The sequence below is a fragment of the Dermacentor variabilis genome, chromosome 10 (genome assembly GCF_050947875.1).
Source record: "Dermacentor variabilis isolate Ectoservices chromosome 10, ASM5094787v1, whole genome shotgun sequence".
In the NCBI taxonomy this organism is placed as follows: Eukaryota; Metazoa; Arthropoda; class Arachnida; order Ixodida; family Ixodidae; genus Dermacentor; species Dermacentor variabilis.
In genome coordinates this window covers 22,261,869-22,286,219 of record NC_134577.1, presented here as the reverse complement: position 1 = coordinate 22,286,219, position 24,351 = coordinate 22,261,869, and the positions used below count along the sequence as shown (strand labels likewise).

At 52.2% G+C, this 24,351-nt stretch overlaps 1 protein-coding gene across 6 annotated transcripts in view; it reads left to right on the top strand.

Moving 5' to 3' along the window:
• The window catches only part of LOC142560123 (latrophilin Cirl-like), an 848,550-nt gene that overhangs the window by 802,600 nt on the left and 21,599 nt on the right, over window positions 1–24,351 (top strand). For all 6 annotated transcript variants that reach the window (XM_075671956.1, XM_075671952.1, XM_075671953.1 and 3 more), the window contains 6 exons: window positions 525–569; window positions 8,681–8,873; window positions 9,598–9,704; window positions 16,825–16,981; window positions 17,728–18,017; window positions 23,196–23,357. In XM_075671956.1, coding sequence (XP_075528071.1) covers window positions 525–569; window positions 8,681–8,873; window positions 9,598–9,704; window positions 16,825–16,981; window positions 17,728–18,017; window positions 23,196–23,357 — 954 coding nt within the window. The remainder of the gene's footprint in view (window positions 1–524; window positions 570–8,680; window positions 8,874–9,597; window positions 9,705–16,824; window positions 16,982–17,727; window positions 18,018–23,195; window positions 23,358–24,351) is intronic.

Sequence of the window (24,351 nt, the reverse complement as noted above, 5' to 3'; positions counted from 1 at the left end):
GACTGCAAATGATGGTGCATTAATTAACGGCGACCAGTCTCCAAAGTTGTAGGCCACCAACTTCAGCTTGTGACACCTCGTCACGCAACCAGGAAACGCACTGTACAATTTCGCGACAGACGTGAAATACAACCTATAGCAACTAGCGAAACTGAAGCCAACGCTGAAAACGAACACGCAGCAGGCACAACTAGGAGTGACACGTGGCACCACGGGGGGGGGGGGGGGGAAGCAGCATATGTATTATCATTTAAATCTCCTTTCCATTGAAGTCAACCCCCCCTCCCCCCGAAAGTTGTGCGCACGATAGGAAACGTGTTCGCGCGCTAATGATCAGAGTTGGTGTACTCGCTTCGTTGTGTAGCAAGCCTGCATGCCCCACCGCCAGTGTGGATTATTTCGGTCGTCACAGTGTCGGGTGTATTGCGTTTCGTTGAATTTTTCACGAACACGTGTCTGTGCCAATTGCTGTTTTCCCACCCGTTTATTTATTCATTTGTTCTCCTTTGTTTGGTTTGTTTCAGTTTCCCTACCCAACTATTCAATAAGGCCACCCCAGTTGGGCAGAGGTAAAGACCCCAAAGTTTTTGTTTCCGCTTTGTTTTGCTCTTCTGTTTCTTTCTCTCATCCTGTCAAACTAACAACTGTTCATTCTCTTCTTCCGTTGCGCCTGGCGGGCATTTGTGTGTCACCCTCTTCCCCTCCTCCTCCCCCCTTTACCCAACCCGCTGCGCGCGCTAACACCCAAGTTTTATACAGCTTTGCTTCAGTAATGTTGCTACTGCTGCCGTGCTTGTGCCTTTGGATTTTGCACTTCTGAATGTACACTGTGCTCTTCCTCTTATTGTCTACACGCAGGAGAGTGCAGTTAGCGCACGCTTTCCATGCCTACAGTTCGGTCGAGTCATTTACGAAAGCGAGAGCTCGTTCGTACTGCACGATGAAAGAGCAAGGCACGGCGTGCTTTTTTATGTGCCCGCTTTACTTGCTTCGCCGCATCGCCCGCTGGAGTTCGCGCTTCCCTGCGCGCTAGCACGAGCGGCGTCAGGACCGCATTCGATTGACGCTTATTGTTGGTGGTGTCGTTTTTATTTTTTTGCTCTACTCTTTTTCTGAACTTTTCCTACTCGTAAAACGGGATGTGACGGGAGCCTGCGTCACGCCAGCAAACCCGTGCGAGCAGCACACCTCTCCTACGCTCCCACCAGGGGACGCTGCGGCCGTTGCCGCTCGCTACCGCCCCCTGGCGGGGCGTGGTGACAACGTTCGCGGCAGAGCGTTGTGCGCGGGCTGCGATGCGCCTGGAAGTTCCTAATGACTTTAACAATTAGCGAAAACGTCACGCGCTCCTCACGCTCGGCGCGTTGTGCCGTGGAAGCCCCCCTTTTCATCCCGTCGCAAGTTGATGCCATTGTATCTGCTGCAGTTCCTGTTGATGCTTCAGCGTTGCTGTTGTTGGGCTGGCGTGGTGGCGTTGACGTTACGCTCGCTGACGCTTCCGGTGTCCGATGCAACAACGTGAGGATCGGATGAAGGTTTACCGGGCCGTGCACGTCGTGGGCTTTTTTTGCAGGTTCGCGTGGCAGCTTCTCCCTGTTTATGTTATTTGTTTTGCCATTACTGTAGAGCTCTCGCGGTAGGTGCAACTGTAGAAGGGTCGGGCTGTGTATACAGTTTATCCAGTGACACCGCGACCTTTTTCGGAGGTGTTCAGAGCGAGAGCAAGGATGAAAACCAGCGAGGAACTTCCTAGGAAACAAACACGCTGCTCGACAGCGCGTCGCGTTGTAAACGCCGAGCGTTTCGTAGCACGAAGCTTACCGCGGCAATTATCTCTCGCGAGGCTTTTATTGCGTGCGCGCGTAGATCAGCGTGTCCAAAATTAGAGTGAGAGAATGAACTTTAATCACCAGGGTGATTCAGTGGCCTAAGCAAAGCAAGGGTGGAGAGGGTCGTAAACAAACAAACAACAGAACGAACGAACGTTCATAGCCAATGGCAGGCTCTTCTATTTGTGGCAAATTAGCCTTGGTATACTCGGAGTTCGAGCTTGGAGCAGTTCGGTGCATTATGTCTCGCGACGGAAAATGTAGGATTGGTGGGGCTTGCCGTTCTAGTGGTAACGGGCGGTTTCTAAGAGACGCCTTTACGCGCCGCATTATTTTAGCTAACTGGGGCTTCGTATCGGGGCCCCCACCACCCTTATGTATGTCGGCGGCAATCGAACCTGCAACCTCGGGCTCGGTAACAGAGCCGCCGCCATGTATAGAGATCAAGACCGCCATCCCTACGGGGTGAAGTGGAAAAGTCGTGCAGTCCGGACTCTTAAATTCAGATCACGCGACCGCGCCGCGGTTTCAAGCGGGACGCTTACGTTCGGCGCAGCTTATATATTACGGTAGCTCTGAGTGATGTTTATATTAAGGTTCTGCCGCGGGGCTCCGCAAGATCGTGATCACGACGACAGGGGAGGGAAGGAAAGAGAAGAACGACTGCGTAGCGAGGAAAGGTTAAAGCTCGCATGCTTATGCCTGTGGAAGTGCGCGTATAAGGATGAATGACAGCGTACGCACACACGCACGCATGAACACACACACACATGCATGGCGGGGTCATCAGCCGTGGCTACACATCCCGTGCAGCCAAGGGCGTTCGCACGATGTTACGACGAAGAGCTCACGTGTATGTAGCGCCGGGCTTACAGCGCCGTCGGCTGTGCACCAACCCGTCCTCGCAGGTCACGAAGCGCGTGTAGCCGTTCCCTATTAATACTGGCGCCGCCCCCCCCCTCCCCCCGCGCCGTCACACAGGCGCACGCACACGCATGCATACCCAAGCACGAGGACTGAATACTGTGATGAAAGCCGATGGTGCCCGCTGTGGTGGTTCTAGAGAGGGCACGACGTCCCGTTGCTGTGCACGAGGTTGCGGGTTCGATTCCCCCGTCGCGGCGCGCGCAGTTCGCCGTGAAGTATACAGGCAGAAAGAAAAAGAGAGGAAAGATAGAACCTGTACACGGAGCCTCGAGGAGCACGCTCGGTCGGCACTAACCCGGAACCTTCCATTAGCGCCCGCGTAGCTCAGGTATAGGGCGTCAGTCAATCGATCGACGATAGTCTAGACAAGACAGTTAAATTTTACGGAAGCTGTCCTAAGAGCTACACGCGAAACGTTTCTTCAGCCGCTGCTCTGCGCGAATATATTAGGGGCGATAATAAGCGGAGCCAGCATCTGTAATTTTTTCGAAACACGTGGTGTGTGTGCACGCACGTTATTAATCGGGAAAGTCGTTATGCAGGGTTTCGTACGCACTTACTCGACTACGCACGCACGAACGCAAGCACAAAAACACATACACGCGCGTGCGCATACGCACAGGCACGTACACTGGATAGAGGGCAGCACCACCGCAAGCCTGTAATCGCGTTCGCTTGGATCGTCGTTCCGCGCGCCTTGTCATTTTTCGTGGGGAAGCAGCGAACGAACGCACCGGTAGGTGTGCACCAACGACCGGTGCCTGCTTATTGAAGCAGGCACGGTGTAGCGCAGACCAAAGGCGAGCCGACCGCGACGACGACGACTTGCGCTCCGATGTGTGACCCCGATTCGCTACGCACTCCGTGTGCAACCGCCGAAGCAAACGCCCCTTGACGCGTAAAAGAAAGAAGAAAAAAAAAACACTGGGAGGAAAGGACGCCCGCGGTGCGGTTCACCTCGTTCATTGTCTTTGAAAACGCGCGCAGGCAGGGAGCGCAGCGCACCTACAGGCGCACCTCTTCGAACACGAGGCGAAACGGTTCGCGACGCGAGCCATAACAGCGGCCGTCTCAATCAGAGACAAAAAGCCAGGAGCGAGGGCGGCGTTGACGGGTTCGTTCGTCCGTCGTTACACGGCCAATAACGCATCATTCGTGGTCCCTCTCGTCCAGCAGCCGAGTTTGAGGAAGTTGGCCGGAGAACGCTTCTGCTGGGCTGCCACCGAGTGGCCGTGTTCGCGTTGTGCACGTTGCTATACAGCTTGCGGCTACTAAACAAAGACCCTCCCCTCCCCTAAGAGCGACCGCGATGTTCACTGGCGTCAATCAATTGGGACCTCCTCCCTTTATCCATTCGGTCAGTCGGCAAAACCCGTTGGCGTGGCCGCAAGAGTAGTCGGTGCAGCAACAACAAGAAGCTGGACTCGTCGAACTGAGGCAGTGCGTAGCGCCCCGCGACTTCTCTTCTTTGGTAGCGGCGACCGAGACGAGAAATACTAAGCCCGTCAAAGCATTGGTGCGCCTCTGTGGACACACACAATCGCAGTGGCAGCCGCAACTAACGCGGAAACACAAACAGCACGAACTTCAGTCGTCGGGCTTCAACTGTAGTTGGCTTCTTCTCGTCGCCACATTTCTTCTGCGCTTTTTTCGTTGTCCGAAACATCAGGTCGTCGTGGCCTTCGCGTGGCGCGTTCCGAACCGAACTGCGAATGGGTGCACCCGAAATCGGCGACTCGCCTCGGGAGACAGCGGGATGCGCTTCTTAAATGTGTGGCGCCGCGCGCTTTCGGCGTGGAGGGGGTCAACCTGTCAGGCCTGCCGTGTTCTCCCGTTCGACACCTGCGTGTGCGATGGGGCGAGGGACGCAATTGGGGGTGGCCCAAAGCGCGTTACAGAATGGACTTACCGCAGACTAGAGAAGAACAAAAAAATTACAACCCTGAAACAAAAATTAAAGTAACAATAATAATGATTACGGCAGTGACAGCCGTAAGCCATTTCTGCCTTGCGACCTATTCGCACTGTGCGGTTTGTTGTGCGGCGCCCTCTATATAGCCGCTTCTCCCTTCCCTCTTTCCTCGTAAGTTCATAGTTTGCGCACCACACCGTTCAAAGCAGCAGCGTGATCGAGTGACGACCGACCGCTGACCCAGAATGAAATTCACGATTGGCACTTCAAATGAAAAACCGTCGACACTTGCCGAAGTCGTCAGTGAGGTCACAATCAGGTATAGGCAGGGTGGGCTTTTTCTTTTTTTTTTTTTAGCATTCCGTGGCGCTGTATGCCAGTGCATCAACCGATTCATTGCATGCCGAGACTGTGAAACGTTTCGGACGTCCTCTACCGACCTAGGCTGTAGTTCAACCACAAGGCTAACCGGCCGTCTGCCACTACTACTTTGGTCGTCAATTCCCGCCAACCCCCTCTAACGGTCATAGTATGGAGAGCGGAGTAAGTAGGGCTCTCCCAACTCGCCGCTGCACCTTCACACCGGCCGATAGATGGCCTCTCGTACGATAAACGAGACACCGTGAATTACGCCACATGATGATGAGGCAACAATGGGTTCAGGAAGTCGCGGATGTATGTAGCACGTGTGTAGCCATCGCGTGCGTCGAAGTACCGTGATCGACTTTTTTTTTCCCCGACTGCTCCCTCGGTGCTTCCGCCTCTGCGCGCGCTTTCGTTCTTACTTCATTTTATTACTTCCGGCCGGGTTGCAGGCGGAAATCAAGTTTGCACTCCATCCGATCGTTCGCGGTTTCGACTGCACATCACGGATGCATCGGGGCTCGCAAGGCGGCGGTTATATTGATTGAATCACAGATGATCGTACGTTCAGTACACGGGCAGACATATGCCGAGAAAATGGCGGGCTTCGCCGTGTTCACGCCTAAGCTGTATGCAACGAGGTCATTGGGAGGGGTTCGAAGAGTGTGTGTGGGGGGGGGGGGCGCAGGGAGGACCTAACTGAAGCCGACTGATCACAAACCACAGCGGTGCGTTAATGCCCTCCCCGTGTCTAAATAAGTGCGTTCAGTATTGTAATAGAAGCAGCCGAGTTAATGTGTCAACCGTATAACCAGGATATGCAAGCGAGCGAGCCGGTTAGAATCTGTTAGCGAGCCTGTCTATTATCTTTCTGTAGGGTGCAGGTAGTGCAGTGCGAGAAGGAACATGTATAATGGGTGGTGATTGTCCAGCGACCTGCGGCTTAGCTGAAGCCGAGTTAGAACAAACGGCAGCCGCGATTAATGGCGCAACCGCGTCGATGTAAATGAGGGCAGCGTTGTAGAAGTTACACACACTAAGAAGCGCTATAGCCGCAACAATGCAGAACATAAGCTTGTTGTGCCGGAACAGCTTTCCTGCTGTTGACTAGTACCTGCAGAGGCCGCCGAGTGGCGCCCCCGACTATACGAAATATGTACAGTTGGCTACAAAACTGTACAGGACACGGGTCCCACAACGAATGTTGATTTCATTTCTATTAATTCATCGCGCTTCTAATTCATTCGATCGCTGGGTAGGTCGCAAAACTACTAAAGATTGTATCTGTGATCGTTGCAGAAGTGCGAATTCGATCCTCCTAATTTGACATGCGCTCAGCGGAGGACGACCAGGGACATTGACTGCAAATAAGATGACCTATTTTGTATTGGTCAGCCGTGTATACACGCGGGAAGTAAACGGAATACAGTTTCGCAGTCTAAATGCTAAATTCGCTGCCACGTGACCTGTCACGGGAGCTCGCAAGCAACCGTAGCACTGGCTCAGTCACGCGTAAGCACGACACATCCACCACAGTAAACTCGGCAAGGTCCCGCGGCAACTTACTGATGTTAGCGACGTATGTGTAATCTGAGTTCCATTTTTCCTTATTTCTGGCGCAGTGTCGTCTGCTCTCCGAAACAGTGTCAGCAGACGACGGTGCTGAAAACGCGTAACGTAACGCGAGACTATTATTGTGGCAACTTAAGGGAATGAAAATGGCACTCAGTGCCGGAGTATGCGTCGAAGAAATCGCCTATTATCGCCGCTGTCATAGGAAAAGTTCACTGAGACGCAATTTACTGGGCCTAGAAAGTGCCGTTGGCTTGACATAGAAATCGCTGCAGACTGCGAAGGAGCGTATTTGATTTGAGGGACGCCTGGAAGACAGAAGCGCTGCTGAAGTCAAAGCTGAATCGTTAAACTTGGCAACTATCCAAGTTGTCGATTCTTCAGTAGAGGAACATTTTTTGGTCTGTGAAAAAGAAACTGACGTATAAACGTTGAAATAAAAAGGTTCAGCTACACAGTAATTTACGTCCACCTGCTCGCTTCCGCGCGCACCATATAATCTCCCAACGGTGCGCAACGCGAAGCGGCGGACTCGCGGCGAAGCCTAAAGTAGGCCATCACTGCATATCTATACCGCCGCGCGCCGAACAACACAACTACACAACCCTCGTTCACCCGCAACTTACTCCCTGTGCGTTGCGCGCGACGCCAGCGATATACGCTGTACAACAGCTACAACAAGGAACGACGGCGTAAACAACGCGCTAGGCAGCGTCCGCAGCAACAACTACATACACACAACGCGTCGTTTCACGAGAGAAAGGAAACCGACGACGATCCGATGCACGGGTCAGCTGGAAGACTCGCGCGAAGTGGCGGTATCTCTGTAGGCGTATAATTACAACCCGTTCGTTCAATGGTCTACACCCCTTCCTCGTACCCCCTCACCGCCACTGTTCCCAAGTTCCCGCCTCTCTCGTATGGTGGCGCTATCGCACCAGGCAATCTTCCGGCGTCGTGATCGACGCCGCTCGCGATGTTGTGATGATGCGTGAAAGCGAGAAGGAGCGCGGCGGAGCAGGGCCTCTCTTCGTAGCGCACTCGGTGTGATGTAGGCAGACAATCGGACCCCTGCAGCCTATTGAGCAACGAAACGACGTGTCGCCTTTTGATTAAGAGAAAGACTCGTCCTCGCCGTGGGTTGCTGGTTGTTGTGTACGAAACAATTACGAGTGACGTTTATTCACCCCCCCCCCCCTCTGCCCTTTTCGATCGTTATTTGTCTTTCAGGCGCACGAGCCTTTTTTTTTTTTTTTTTTTGTCATGCTTGAATGCGGTCACGCCTGCAGCTCGCGGCAATTCCGTGCAATACAGCCGAAAAAAAAAAAAAGAAAAAGAGCAGCACTTTGTCCTGCTGTTGTGGAAGCGCGTGCATGTGTTATAGCTGGTGGCTGATGCATTAGTTTTTTTCATTTTCTGCTCCGCTTTATATTTGTGCTGCGTTGTTGCGCGCCTTAACAACTCGTTGTTCTGTGCTGCTGGTGGAAGCGCCATGCCTATTGCGTGCAGCTTTCGTTGTATATATGCGCTCAGATTTAAAGCGCTAATATAAGGCAAGTATGTGAAAACAGCGCTGACTCACGTAAAATTAGTGCATACTTAGTATTGTGGGTAGATTAAGAATGCATGTGGTTACCGTACGTGTGTGCAATAGCTTTTAAAGTATATCGGCATAACCACTATATAGGAAGACCGTATAGTCTATCCCATATAGCCGTCTACTGTGCACTCCACACACATTTTATAACCAATTGCATTGTACGTGCATTTTACGTATGCGACAGTCCGAATAACGTCTATGTGCACTCCCATAGGCTGTTTATGAAGGTTTCTGCTACTGGTTTATTAGTAGCGTAGACGTTAATATTGCCCACATAACGTTCGTTAACTTCAGCGGTGCATTTCGCAAACTCCGAGAGACAGTCTTGCGTGAAATTTCGCTTGGGCTGTCAGTTCCCTCCTGTTTCTCACCCACTAACTGTAACGCCGTCGCGTGATACATATATAAGCCGCTAATGTTGTAGAACCGGTATGCTGTTCCTAATCGCCCTGCGCGTTTCTTTCTTTGCCCGTGCAGAGCGCATCCGCTACACGACCGAGTACACATGCGAAGGCCGTGAGCTCAACATATCGTGCCCGGACAACTACCAGATCCACCTGGTACGCGCCAACTACGGCCGGCTCAGCATCGGCATCTGCAACGACTTCGGTCGGCTCGACTGGAGCGTCAACTGCATGTCCTACAAGTCGTTCCTCATCATGCAGGACAGGTGAGAAAGGCTCGCTCTTTTGCAAATGAGGTTGCGGGAGCAGGTGACACGCCGGTCGTATACATTGGCCGGAAAGGCGGCGGCGGCGTTCCTCTCACGGGAGCTACAGGCGTGATGAACCCACGGAGAAAGGGGAGAAACATAAAACAAGGCTTCTTCCGTTTTTGTTCTTGGAACGCGAGAGACGCATTATCTAAAACCACGTTTGTGAAAGTTCGAGTCGGCCTTTTGAGACCTTGACATGTCATTGTTGTAGTTGAATTAGTTAGTGCTTCATTCCCAACAAGTGCCTCTCTCTTTTTCTTCACTTGGTATCGACTCGGATTCCATTTGTTTCGCCGTCAAACAACTACTCGTTGTGCAAACGTCGGTGAAAACTTTGCCAACAACTTTCAACCTTAAAAAAAAAATAAAGCGGTCAATCTAAATAGCGGACCGAAAAGAAAGTAAATGCATACCTACATGCATACGCACATTCGGCGTATACATGATAGCAGAAGAAAAGGTGCCTGCTGCTCTGATCCCGTTATACTTGTAATAGGGTGTGCGAGGGCCGTGTAAGGGAAGTTCTCAGACTTCTGTGCGGACGCGTGCATTGCATGTTTAGGTGGCTTGCTGGCCCCGAAGAAGTCGTGGCACGTTGAAGCATCACTGCGCAGAGTTAGTTGCTTTCGCGTTGCCATCGCATACTTTTCCACATCATCGCTTTCTTAAATCCTTCCAGGTGCGCACACAAGTCAAGCTGCGGTACGCACGTGTCCAGCAGTCTCTTCGGGGATCCTTGTCCCGGTACTCTCAAGTACCTGGAGATGCAGTACCACTGCGTACTCGGTAAGTGACAGTCTGTCCTGCCAGTAGAGTGTTTGAGCTTTACCACCATTTGCAGAATGATGTAAACGGCAGCGCCCGTGGCGCCATCTTGCGCCGTTAGATTGAGTTCAACCAGAGGGCATAAAAATATTCGCGTAGGCTGCATTGCCTGGATGGACATGCAGGTTCAGGAGCGGATTTTGTCCTAACTTAGCCTTTCTTGTCTCGTGAACGTTCAATACAGTCGAGTTGTATGCCGGCAAGGAGATCAATCAATGAGCAGACTTGCGCGAAACCAGAGCTTCCGTCAACTCGGAAGTGCGTATATTGAAATAAGAACGCGCCGATGGAGCAAAACGGGCGTCTTACGCGGGCGAACGGCATTGTGCCTATAGCTTCCGCCTAACGTTCATCCGCAACAGTGCGCGACGGGTCGTGCAATGGTTATTAATAATCTCCGGGGCAGATCGACCCATCCTGCCTCAGAGAGAGAAGGAGCCCTGATTGCTATCGCAAGATCTTTCTTCCGCCCTCATATTGGGGAAAAAAAAGGAAAAATATTGAAAGTCGCACCAAATCGAACACGACTGAGTCGGTGACCTTTGGTGTGTTGGGCAGCGCGAGAGAAAGAACTTTCTTCTGAAAGAAGAACTAAGCAGTCGGGAATGGGCGTTCGTCCGTATGTGTGTTTGTGTTGGGGAGGGCGGAGGGAGGTTAGAGTGACCACGGGGCTGCGCTGTGTGTAGTCCAGCTCCTCGAAGAAAGGCTTCGATCGTGCGCCAACAAGGACGGCATTCGCAGGAAGGCCGCAGCTGCACACAGGCGCTCTTGAGAAGATCCGCAACCGAACGCTCCACACAGGGAGAAACCCCTTGAGAGGAAAGCCTCTTCTCCGGCTTTCCCGCGCATTCGCCCCTGAGCCCCGTTTCATTCTCCTTCCTGGACTCCGCTCAAGTGCTCGGCCTCGCTCGGTGCTCGGGAATGCACCCGGCAGTGAGCGAAGGCACGCAGAGTCCAACCACGTTCCCCAAAGCGCCGATGTCGACGTCGCGGTCGTTGGACGGGGAGAATCTGACTCCGGACATGTACGGGGACAGCGAAAGGGCGAGAGGGGAAAGGAGCGGAGGAAGCGGTTTGTCAGGGCCCGAGTTCCGACCCCGTTCTCATTAAAACGGTATACAGCCTTGCGGAAGCCAGAAACTTGAGCAAGGTACTCGAGAGAGCTGGCTGGTACTTCGTACGTAAGGTTACTTCCAATACGCGTCGCTGCCTGCTTTCCAAAGCAGACGACACTGCGAACGCGCGACGCATATATAGTGGAGCTATAGAATACCGTGCATCCGTAGTGCACCCGAGGACGCGTCGCGGCGTCTGCTTTCCAAAGCACAAGCAGACGGCGCTGCAAACGCAAGACGCCTGACGGTGTGGATCCGGTACTGTACAACAGGGGCCACTACTTCTTACACTGTGAACCGGGCATCCGGGACGCAGCGCCGTCTGCTTTTCAAAGCAGAACCAGACGACATTGCGAACGCGCGACGCATGGCCGGGGTTCTTTGTCGGTGGAACTACAATTTCTGCCGCGCATTCATCGACGGGTTCCTGTACCTCCGGCTTCGCTGCACGGTCCCGTCGAGACTGCCTGAAGTATTAAACATGTCATCCACTGCGTCGCCCTCCGCAGCCCGCGCCAAAGGCGACAGATGACGCCTCCAATTCCTCCACTACCTTCGTGACCCCGGGCGTTCTCGTTTCAATACCTCACAGACGCACACACCCCCTCGCCGCTCTTCACTTCGGAGTTGAAAATGAACCAACTTCTCTGACTCTCCCCGAAACTGCTCGCCTCCTTCGATCGGTGTGACGAGGACAGGAAAGGTTCGTGGCGAGTGGAGAGGTGTGTGCTGGGTGAGCGAATTCCAGCTGTTCCAGATCCCCTCCCCTATCTCGAAATGACCGATGAGATTAATCGAAACTGCAGGAGTTAGGGTGCACCGCGGATTCTCATTCTCCTCGACCGCATTCTCATATACTCTCTCGAACCCACGGCGCGCCACTTCTCCCTTCCACGCGTCGACTCGTTCAAAAACTTCACCGCCCTCCCCGCGCTTCCACCGGTCGCCACCTGGTATGCGTTGCCCACCGCCCGCGCGCTGGGCTATCTCGACGACATTAAGCTTTGCGGTTTGAACGCCGGTACCCCCCCAACCCTCCCGCGGCGTCGACAGGGTTGAACACGCATTCCTGCACTCAGCTCAGCAGACGACGCCGGGGTTCGGGTTCGCCGCGAGTTCCTCATACCGCATGCGCTCGAATATAACTATCCCTTCGAATGTTTGCAGGTCATCTCATGGTAGCCAGCTCCTAGTACTCATTTCCTTTCTATCTCTTTGCGTCTCCTCTTCCCCCACAGAGCTGACTGGTTGTCCAGGTGTCAGACGCGCGCTAGACAGTCAGGGTACGGTCAGCAGGTTTTCCTCTTCTATGCCAATCTTTCTCAATTAAATCGACGCTAAAGACAAATAATGAATCGGTATAAAAGAGTACGCCGCGTGTGTTTTCGTAGGCGTTAAATGGTCGCTTTTCAGCGCAGGAAATGAAAACTGCATACTTCACTTTTTTAATTTGGCGTCGAAGAGCCAGTGACGTTGTCGCGACGTCACGTTGTTATCGCGTGTTACTTGTCATCAAGCGCAAGCATCTCTTGCGTTCTTTGTCGGTGTCTTCCTGAAATGTGGGGGGGGGGGGAGGCAAAAACTTCATGTCAGTCAAGTGCCTTGGAAACGCTGCACTTCCGAAAAATATATATAAAAATAAATAAGTAATAGAAAATGTGTCGAATTGTTTCGAATGCCCGGATAGTGCGACCGAGCTTATCTGGCTCGCTTTTAAATGCTAGCCAACTAGATTACGTGTCTCGGCAGCAGCCGATTATAGCACGCCTTGTTATCCATTGCGAAAATCACTTGTTATATGAAATTGCATTTAAACAGAAAGTATATTCAGTGGCACATAAAGGCAACAGAAATGCAACATAACGTCTATCATGACTGTTGTACGTGATTACGACATCAGTGGTTGTTCCAAGTAACGCCCCGAATTCCTAGAACTGCAATTCGATATCGCAAACCGTCCAGTTTTGTCTTCAGCATATATCGCAGAAAAGAAGAACGGCGGGGCTTATAATCGAGCAGACGTGGCAATATCGCTCCTACCAATGTATGTTTGGGAGGCCGGGTCCTGGTCTGGTTAGCCATCCCGACCCCGCGTCATTTTCTTGCTTCTCGCGCCGTCGATTTGTCGGTCCTGACACGTTGACGTGCCTTTAGCCTAATTCGACGGGTCAATTACTACAAAGTCTTCTAGGTGAGGGCGCAGAAATTCGGCGCCGTCATCACTGGGCGTCTGCCGGATCTTCCAAAAATCGATGCCTGGAAAGTTTAGGAAAGGGCAGATCGATGCGGGGGATTCTATTCGGGCTTGCGCGGTATAGGAGAAGTGATTTATAATTCGAAAGCTAATTATGACTAGCGCTCCCTCTGCGGCGTCTGCAAAATGTTGGTAATTAAACTTTGGATCAATGATGGTTTCGTGGAATAGTTATGCAGTCTTTAACCTTTACTTGTCATATAGTCGATGCGTTAGCCTCAGGTTGCCGTCAAATTACGGAGATATTTAAACCGCTATAATATTGGTGCTGGGGTCATGATGCTACCGCAGTACCATGTAGCAGACACCTTTACCATATGATATTCTACTCGCCCCCCCCCCCCTCTTTCTTTTTTACACGAAGGAGGTTGCGCACGATAAAGTATGTGTGAACTGCACAGCGCTAATCACGAATTACAGATCAAGAGTTTACGATCGTTCGTTGCATGTACATAATCATCACCAGATCGAACACGTCGGTTCCATCAGCTGAAGTCGCTGATTTTACACCATACGCCGCTAAAGAACACACAGTGAGTGCCGTCTGTCACATATCTTGAAGGGTCACCGAAAAGCATTAAGCTAGATTAGCAGGGTGCGCAGCAATATGCAAAATGTACATAGTAAAACCCGTGACGTCGCGTTCACGTACATGACATCCAAAAGGAAAGAGCGGCTGTCATTTCTTCCTCTTATAGTTACCTCCGCCCCCTCGTTTGTTTTCTTTCTTTCTTTTTGCGCTAAAAAATGTGGAGACGATTGTGAAAGAAAAGGTCACTTGTATAAAATGGTTGAGTGTTTCTCTTTAGCGTGTCTTTAATAGTAAAGTTTAGTTAGCGACGTATAGTTACGCCTATAGCTACTAGTTCTGTACCTCCAGCCACCAGAAGCGTTTATTAGAGCGCGTAAGCCTTCGAAGCCCGCGGTTGCTCTATTCACTATAGATAGTAGCTATAGCAACCGACTGAAAACAGCTTTTTTGATTCTCTACCATATTGAAGCGGATCACTACGAGGACCGAATTGAGAATTCGGCGATGCTCGATTTCGTTATCATCCCTCCGAGCGCGACGCCGCACACATCCCACCCATAAATTCGGCCCCTCAAAACGAAGTGTCGTCGACCGATTCATCGCCACCGCTACGTGGCGATAGGAGCAGCCGAGAGAGAGAGAGAGAGAGAGATTGACAATTCCGCCAGAGCCAGCTGCAAGCACATACATGCGGCCACAGATCACTGCCAAAACGCGTTTCGCGTCCGCCATCCAGGGGCTTCCGCCCCTGTCCTTCCTATATAACCGCCACCTTGTCCGTTCTCCCGACGCCTTCCTTATTTAGCGGGCAAAAACAGACGTCCACGCTTGTTTCCTTCGGCTTTTTCTTTTTCTTTCTTTCTTCCCACCGACACCGCTGCGTTCCTGCAGCCCCGCCTATAGGCCTGTGGTGCTGTCCGGGAGCTATATGGCTTTATACGGGATGGGTAGGAGACGCACACGCGCGATATAGCGGCTCTTCCATCACGGATATAAGTTGCCCGCGCGCAGTTCCCTCTATAGTGCGCCTCGGCGCGCCGAAGAAAGCTATCGTCGGGCGAGAAGATATAAAAGCGGAGGACCGCTCGTTCCCACCCGCGGCCCACCCTCTCGTCTATGCATGCATGTATGCATACGAGCAGTGACGGCGACGACGTTGAAAGGCAAGGAAAAAAAACAAAGTGGCAGAAAGAGCGAAAGGCCGGTGTCGTCTGCTACGTTGGCTAGCGCTAAGCCTAACTCCCTCCCACTCCACGCCGACGACGCAGACGGTAGATGTCGTCTGCGTCGTCTGCATAGTCGAGAAAGGGCTTCTTACCGTCTTCTCGACGACGGGCGCAGTGTCGTCGTTTTTGTCTCTATTATTCATCGCTTTCCGAGGAGATGACTTGCCGCGCGCTGAGCCGACCGCAAGCGCCCGCCCAGCTTTTCTTATCCCGTTCGCATTCTCCTCTATGCGTTTCTATATCATTTCGGCTTTGCCTATATCCATTCCTTTCGGAACGGCATGTTTCGCAACGGAGGTATACACAGACTCTGTATCGCCGCCGAACGTCGAAAAGAATTTGAGTGAGTGGTTTCTCTCTTGTATGGGTTCTTCGTTGTATAGAAAGGCCGCACCAAACACGAAGACGCGCGCAGGTTAACAGGGACAGCATGGTGTCGTTATGCGCAGAGGCGATCTATACGGACGCGCATGAGAAAATGGGACTGCGTTCGTCCGTATAAGTCAACCAAGCAAGTCATCTCACGTAGGCTCTTTTCACGGTCTTCTTGCGTTCGTCGCAAAAGAGTTTTGTTTGGACGCTAATTTCGTGCATGGACAACACATTCGCATTGCACTGCTCCAAATTTTCACACATGAAGGTCGGGAGAACGGTAATACCGATTTCACATGGGCATAGGCATTATTACGCTTAGACATGAACCATCCATAATTAACGCTCAACGTATTCATCTCCAGTCTTATTTTAAATGCTGTGAAATTCCGCAGTGCATTCCGGACGTCTTAAACAGACGATTTCGAGGTGGTGTCACGCCTCTTTTATTTTCACCTTTTTTTTTAGTTTCTTGTCCGCATATCTTCTGAAACAGCAGACGGCGTCGGATTGAAGGGAGGGATATCTACATTGCGTCACGTAAGAATTCGGTGCATCGCCGAACGTTCTCTCTCCTAACTGACAGAAGCCACTTCTGCGCCTTTCCAGCGCTGCATACTTCTTTAGTGTGGAACCGTATAAGATTTTCTTCTCTACCGCTTGTTTCGGCGAATCCGGAAAGATTGAGATATATATATATATAGAAAACAAAAGTAATGTGAATACCTCAAGACGGCAGCAGACGACGCCATAGGCTGTACAGACGACATGAGCTAGAAAGGATAAGACACGGCGGCGGCCTCGAATCGACGGGGGGCCCCCGTAGGCGCCGCGTGTGAGGAAACAAATAGAGTGTGCGAATGACATAACGCCTCTCTCGCATCAATACTTCGCTGCCGCTGTTGCCGCTGCGGCTGCCTGGGAAAAAATGGCGCGGCCGCAAAGTGCTTCCTGAAGGATGAGGAAATGCGTTGTAGGATGTACGCAGCATGTGTGTCTGTGCGCGTTCCTTGCACGTTGGGCGCGCGGATAGGACGCTTCACTTCGTTCTCCGGAGAACAAATGCGATGCTTCCAGGAACAGTCCTGAGAAAAAAAAGCGAGAGGGAACTGTGGGGGAGTTCGATAGCAAAAATAAACGACTCTCTGTGACGTGCATGACATCCTTCCGCGAAAACGGTGCTGGTTTGTGGAAGCTATTGTACTGGTTTCAGCCAATCGGGCGTCTGGCCCTCGCGAGCAATTTTGTCAGTACATAGAAAGTAGCTTTTCCATCACGGAATCTTACACTTCATCACCCCCCCCCCCCCCTGTTCATACGATGACCCGCCGCGTGGTCGCTGAGCTAACCCCCTCAAAAAAAAAAAAAAAGTTATCCAAGCTGATTACGTCACGCGGAGAGCTTGTGTGCGAGCTTGAGGACGGTGTCTGCACCAGTCATGCCGTTCATGGTGTCAGCAGAGGTAGCTGGACACAGAAGTAGCGGTCAGCAAAACACACTCCCTTTCCCTCTTTTCATTCGCGTGTATATACAAATGAGAAACAACCGTTAACTTGCATATATTTTTTTATCTTCTTTGCAGCCACCGCTGCTCCGACGCCATCTGGAGGCGCCAAGGAGCGCCCGAGGCCGCCGCTCCACGGACCAGCGGTGACCAACGGCACCTCCCACCCGCAGCAGCTGGGCCCGCGAGACCGCCCCACGGGGGCTTCCGATCTCGACGTCCCCAACATCCACAGGTATTAATACTGCCAGTACTCACACCTGAACACTGCAGTACAGGGAAGAGCTGCCGTGATTGGGTCCAGCCCCTGTGACACACCACCGTCTAGATACACAAGGTCTACGGTTTGATTAAGGTCCGCCGCGTGGGTTTAGTTAAACAAGCTAAATTGAGAGAGAGAGAGAGAGAGAGAGAGAGAGAGAGAGAGAGAGAGAGAGAGAGAGAGAGAGAGAGAGAGAGAGAGAACCATAACCAGTGTGTGTAGTTGTTATACTGGGCATGCTAAAAGAACTCCGGGAAGTTGAGTCAACCTGACTGCACTCTAAACCGCGGCATCTTTTTCATAAAGCCCACATGTTGCGTAACTCCAAACGCACGGATGCGGAGCCCATTGTAATGCGCAGCTGTATTTAAATGTGTAATATTGAATTCGTTGTTTGTACCCTTTATACTCGTGTAATACGCCTCAGGGGCAGTTTATATTATGAATATCAATTATCAATTAGTCAAGTAATCGTAATAAAGTAATGAAGAAACTGTCACCCGGTATTGGCAAGAGACCTTTCCCGTGCATGATTGCATTGTTTACACCCCTCCCCCTCTTTATGTAATGCGCGGAAATCACCCTTAACTTATAATTGACGATTATCAGATTATGAATCTTTCGGAGCCAACAGACACCCGTCATACACTGTGTGCGACGGGAAAAACCTGCTCGGTTGCTCGGAATGCAAGCAACATTCTCCGTTTTTGCGGTCGCAGGTCCAAGCAGGACGGGTATGGCCCTGCGGCTACGTCGAGGCGCCCCGCGCCGAGTACGACAACTCCCACCACGACGACCACGACTACGACCACCACCACCACGACGTCGACCCCCCCGCCGACGACGCCGCGCCCGACGTCGACCACGGCGCCGCCGATGCGACCCGACGTCGGGGGAGACGACCTGAGGCCCGTGCCGGACACGCGCGACTTCAACAGGAACCGGTACCCGACGCCGGACTCGAGGCCGCCCTGGCACGAACTCACGCCGTTCGCCACGGGAGAGCCAGGTGAGAATATCCGGCTGCTCGTGTTGGGAAAGGACAACTTGCCCGAACACGCGATACCTTAATAGCTATTAAATATAGTGATTAGGGCGCCCCTGGATATCTGCGGGCGAGGAATCTTGCAGAAGACACGATGCGGGTGTATTGCTACAACAGGCAGCTTGTCCTCTCGGGGTAGACAACGGCTGTTAGGCTTAGGTACCAGTTTTCGTCAGTAGCGTGACGCTATATACGCCAACTGTCGAAAAGCCACCAATGCACCACCTGTTGGCTACAACTTTGCATAGTAGTTTATCAAACTGAAGTTGGGCCGAGTCACCCACTTGGAAGTCCTTTTTTTCTTAAGCTACGAGGTTTGCTTTAGGTTCATCTTTTCACACAGACACGCCTTGATTATACACTCTGGCCCTGTCGTGCAATTTGCGAGTTTGACTTGAAACTGATAAAGAGATTATTGCGCCCTGTCAGCCCACTTTGACATAACATTGGTAGCGTGAGTGACCATTAATATACGGCGATTAATTGGCCGTTGCATTAACACTTGCGCGAAAACATGACCGCCCAACTATAGATTTGTTCGACCGTTGCGACTTCAAGTTTCTCACGGAAGCCGCGCGGTCGGGCAATAGCATATTGTCGCTCAGGCGACACGCGCAACAAATCACCACCAACAGCAGCAACAAAAAGAAAAGCGCTTGCTCAGTACAATAGACGCCATATATTGTCACAGCAACGACCTTCCACGGCGTCTCAAGAAGCATCCCCGGTGCCTTCGTCCGGCCAGAATAGCCAGGCTATGCCCACGTGCGGGTCCACTTCGACGCGGAAGTATCGTGCGAATCGGCAGATCGGACGCCGCGATACCGACAGGTTTCAAAGACTTGTGACAGGATCGCCCGCTGTTTTCCGCATATATATCGACGCGCACTGAGCGTTATGAGAGAGGGAGAGAGAGAGACAAAGACAGAACGGGCAAGTCACGTACTCCCGCACGCGCAAATCGCGAGACAAACGAACGACTTCTCTTCACGAAGCGTATCCCCAGTGGCAGGTCCGATACAAATCGGGCGCCTCGCTTCGCCTTCCTATCAAAGACACGGCCGTGTTGTTCCGACCGACGAAGAGGAGAAACTCGATTAGGAAAACAGCGAAGCGGGGGATAAGAGTAGCGGACGTTGGCGAGAAGATAAGGAAGCCTCTCCGTCCCCCCCATCTCGTTTCAAGACAAAGCCGCTCCGTGTTTTGAAGACTTCTCTCTGTACTCTCTCGTTCGCAGTGTAAGCGCCCCCGCCGAGTTGCGACCGATCGCCGCTAGAACGAAGTTGGAGGGGGGTGGAGGAGGAAGGGGGGGGGAGCATCTAGGAACAGCAACATGTCGTGCAGTGTGTGTGTGTATCCGCATATCGCGCCTCGAACGCGCGGCGGGTCGTTCTCGCAGATTCGTATCTCTCGAAATGCATACATGGCGGGCGAGAGCAAAGGTGCGGCAGGGGGTCGCATTTCGGGCTGGGAGGGACTTTCACAAATCGCTTATGCGCGCGGGGAGGTGTTCGGGTTTTTGTTTCAATTTTTAGACAAAAGAAGAAAAGAAAGCGAAAAACACGAGCATAAAGTGGGTGAGGCGCGCGAAACGGTACGCAGCGTCATTATATACGCTATGAGGCGCTGCGGTGGGCGTTGTTGGCGGAGAGGGTGGCGAGCCCAACGAAGCTTCCTCGGCATTGTAGCCGAACAACGGATCGGCGTTCCGCGCCGCTTCTTCCTGGACCGTTATCGCGTCATCGGATCTCTTCCGCTGCTGCCTCCGTCGCTCCGTCCTCCCTTCGGAGAAAGGAGGGGAGAGAGAGCTGGCGCTTGTAACAAACGCAGGCACAGAGCCCCGCTCCGCGGTCTATGGGCGCGTGTTGTTCCAGAGGTACGCCGATAAGCGGCCCCGGCTTGGCTCACGACACCAGTCCGCAGTACGCATCTATGGCCGCATGCAGTGAGGCCGTGGATATATGTCCGTAAGTTGTATCTGTATGCCGCTGTAGCATCGGCTTCGATCAGTTTTTCGGTACTGCCGGCCGGTCCGCTGGGAGATGCACGCCTCGACCGCTCCCGAAATCTGGTAGAGCCTCATATTTGCCGTCACCCATTGTGTCTGGACCCATCCCAGCTTCGTCTCTTTCCCGATTTAGTAATTCGTTGTCTGGGAACTCCCGCGTGCTCTTTCCGTTTTGTATGCCCCGCTTTCGGCGAGGAGGCTACGAGGCGTCGTCTGCAGTAGACGCGACGTGTATAAAACGAGGTCGTCGTCTGGATCCTTAAGACTTGCATGCCGCCACATAACAGACGACGCTGTAGAGGTGCCTATGTTCAAGCTATGGATGTGCGTGACGGATGGTAAAACAGACGACGCCGTGCAACAGACGACACTACGAAACAGATGGCGCTATGAAACACAGCGCACATAAAGGCCGTTGCGATGAACTCGTATATGCACACACGCAAAAGACATTTGGAGATATTTTGTAACTATCACCTGTCGGGAAAAGCGAGAGACGCTGAAGACATTTGTCATCCTGGTGCCGATATTTAACAGACGAGAACACTATGAAGTTATTTCTTCTCAACGCGGCCGACGCGACACGTTGTAGAGAGCAAAATTTCGGCACACTAACAGGCAGCAGGTCCTGTTTTGTTAGACAATCAGCTCACTGCTTCCACTCTGACGTGATCGAAGGGCTGTAGGCTTCCTTCGTTTTTTCCAGTCGTTGCCTTCTTTCTTGCTCGGAATCTGGCTTTGGGCCCCGTCGTTCCTTTAGGCTCTTCACATTGCTCCTCGTTAAACGACTTGAAACTGCCCTCCCTCCGTCCATCCCCTCCCGCACTCCACGCGCACGTGAAGATGCATCCAGCGAAAACCGTTAGAGGGCGTCGCAAATGGGATGAAGCGATGAGCGAACAGAGAGACACGACGTGAGTGAAATAAGGTTGGGTGGCGCTGCCGCTTGGTGGCAGCACCTCGGGCCTGACGAAGAAACAAGAGGATAGGAGAGGCGGGTGCGCATTAAAACGAGATTGCGAGCGCATTGTTTCTGGGCACCGGAGTGCCGGCACCCCGGTCGCCCCAAGGCTAAACACCCTCATCCTCCTTCGGCCTAGCTCGCGACGTTCCCGTTCCTCGACGAGATTGTCGTCAAATGGGCGACGGTTTGGAAGCGGGGTAAAATGGGGGGCAGGGGGGGGGGGGGAGAAAGCCGAACCGGTGGCCTCGAAGCCGAGGCAGAAAAAAAAACGGGAACGGTGCGAGGGAAAAGAAAATGGGGAGGTAGGGAGGGGGTCGCTAGGTGATGGTGCCACGTAAGTGTCTCTTCTGCGCACATTTCAACCGAGCTGAGCGGAGGCGGCGGCTCTGTGCTCAACGCGTGAGATACCGAAGAGAGAGAGAGAGAGAGGAGGAAGTGAGTGAGTTAAGCGCCACGCCATATAGCTCGTCGTCACGCTCATTGTCGACGCTCATTATTTATGCGACGCGCCTTCGCTCGTTTCTTCCCTATGTTCCTTTTTTTCCCCTCGAGGCAAAGACACTCTGAGGATCCCACGGCACAAACGTTGATAGCTTTCAGCTCGAAAAGGAGGGGAACACGCAGTGGTGCACAAGAAGAGAGAAAGAATAAAGTCCTGCGAACGCTTTATAGTGTTCGTTCGGCGCTTCTCTGCAGCAAACGCGCATACGCCCGGCGGCCAGATTGGCGCTCAGAGCCCTCTTCTCCGTGGCCTGGTTCGCGCGCTCGCCCCAGCGCTTACGCTTTCACCATGTCCAGAACGTTGCGGAGTTAACAGCCTGTGACCTCCCTCTCTCCTATACATAGGCAAACTTGGCCATTCCTCTATTTCTTTTTTTTTTTTTGCGCAGGAAAGCGTCGCTAGGTGGCGCTGGTAACGAATTGGCGAAGATTGGGTGAAGGGCGATGCATTTACAAGTGCTAGAAGGAAGTAGGCGTTGCATGTTACGTTTTTCATTTTTGTCGACGCACCGGTACAATGCGGAAGTATCTATCTATCTATCTATCTATCTATCTATCTATCTATCTATCTATCTATCTATCTATCTATCTATCTATCTATCTATCTATCTAATCTTAGATTTTCAGGCCTCGTTGACGCCGGCTCCTGCCGCGCATGTAATACGCTCCCGCTCCCTCAGAAGCTCTGTATACACTGGCGTTCTTTGTCTATCCAAAAATGCGACCGGCCCTGCGCCGTCGTGCTCACTTTAACTCGGAGCATGCCGCCAGCTCAGCGTGGAGCGCGCCGCTACTGAATACTTCCAGCGCTCTCTCGGAGATTAAAAAACAAACAAAAGACTAAACATAAATAAACGCAATTGAAAGCAGAGTGAAACGGGAAGGGTCTCGACTGTTCAACTAGCTCACCGTCGCTGTCTCGTCGCCGGAAGAGAATTCGTCGTATGAGCGCGAGCAGTGGTGCGGCTGGCTCCCCGGCCGCTTGCTGCTCGTTTTCATGCTGCTGAGTTGTCCGCGTCGTCGAGACGTAGAAAGGGTTGGCTTTGTTTGAAAGCGCTCCTCCAGCACATCCCCGCTCCCGGCTTCCGAGCGCGCCCGGCGCGCATCTTCTACACAAACTTGAGGGGGAAGCTGGGAACGCGTGGCCTGGCGGTGCTTTCTTTCCTGTCGAGCGGGGGTCCTTGTTTGAGAAGGCCGCCCCGTCTAAACATTGTACTAGCGAAAAAGTGGGGAAGTAACGGCATGATACATTAATTTCTAGTACAGGGAATGGGCCCTCCGTTTTTTCTTTTTCAAGTTTTCTTTCCTCGAGCCCCTCGGCGAGTGTTCGTTCTTAACGAGATCGTGGTGCGACTGGGGCGGAATACAGGATAATGGATATGAAGGCCTACCGCATGCAGAACGGAACGGCGCATGCCTCCTGGTTCTAGAACACAATAAACAGAACACCATGTGTAAGTCAGCTGTGGGCCTGTATCATTGTGTTCTAAGATCACGATGACATAGGTGCACAGGCGACTTTAAAACGTCCAAATGGGAATACAGCGAAAGCCGAAGAGAACTTCCAGGACTTTCGCTGTATTCACATTTCGACATCTTAAACTATCGCACTGTCTGTAAAAGCGCTACATTCATATTTGTATAATTGTTTCCACTTTTTACGCCGCAGGTGGCGCTGTAGCCGCGATCACGGAGGACCCATTGTTCGAGGCGACCCCTGGCGGCGGCGGCGCCGAGGAGTACTGCGCGCCCACCACCTCCCGGGAGCTCTCGTGGAACTGGACCAGAGCTGGAAACACGGCTGTGCAAAAGTGTCCCGGCGGAGCCACCGGTGCGTATATACAGTGCGCTTGCGGACGGACCGCACGTTCTTTTTTGAACCCGGGGTGTGAACCGCGACGCGTAGTGCATGACGCGTAAAACGCATAGCGGGAAAAAAAATAAAAAAAAACAATCGCAAACGACACCGTGCATTGTAATGGAATGCGAAGACATTCACATAGCCAAAACTGGAAAGAACGTCCGCTTTCCAGAAGCAGTGGGGTTCGAGGCCAGTCGGAGTGTAAGCTGGCCAGCGGTGGAGATTAGCTAGGGACGAATGGAATATTGGTGCGAAAGAATACAGGAAGGAAACAAGAAGGGGATCGTCGCAGGGACACGTAATTAACATTACGAGATAAAGGGAATGCGGGATAAATGCTAGATTATACTAGATATAGTGGCGAAAATAGCCAGGTGATACAGGCTAGGTCACCGTCGCCTAGTAACAGAAAGGGTAGAAGAACAAAAAAACAAATAAAAACGATAACCTGACAGAAATGCAGACAGGTAGCATGATGCATTTTTCGCATAAAACAGTAATGCTTATACTTGGCGAATCATTGATAATTGACTTATGAGCTACCTTTACATCACTCGGTCGACAAGCTACGAAGATCAGTCCTACGCGCGCACCTTCGACTGACGCCAGTCGTGTTGTGTCGAGGCGAAAATTCAGGCAGGTTACGATAGCCAGTAAGATAGCGAAGTCGTGCATGAAGCCGTACGCGCGATGTGCCGCTAACATGCGTGTTTAAAATCGACGCTCGAACTGGAACGCAGCGCACGTTTCCTAGTTACGCAGAGACTGTGCCTGCGGCTGCCAGAGGCACGGCTGTTTTGATCGTTGCGTTTCAAATTTCCGTGCCGTAATGCAGAGTGACGTACAACGTCGGTCTGCCGAGCCGCGATTAATACCCGCTAATATGGCGTCGCAAAAAAAAAAATTAATAAAAAATAAATTTTAAAAAATGCCACGAGTGATTAAAGATGAAACGAGGACAGCC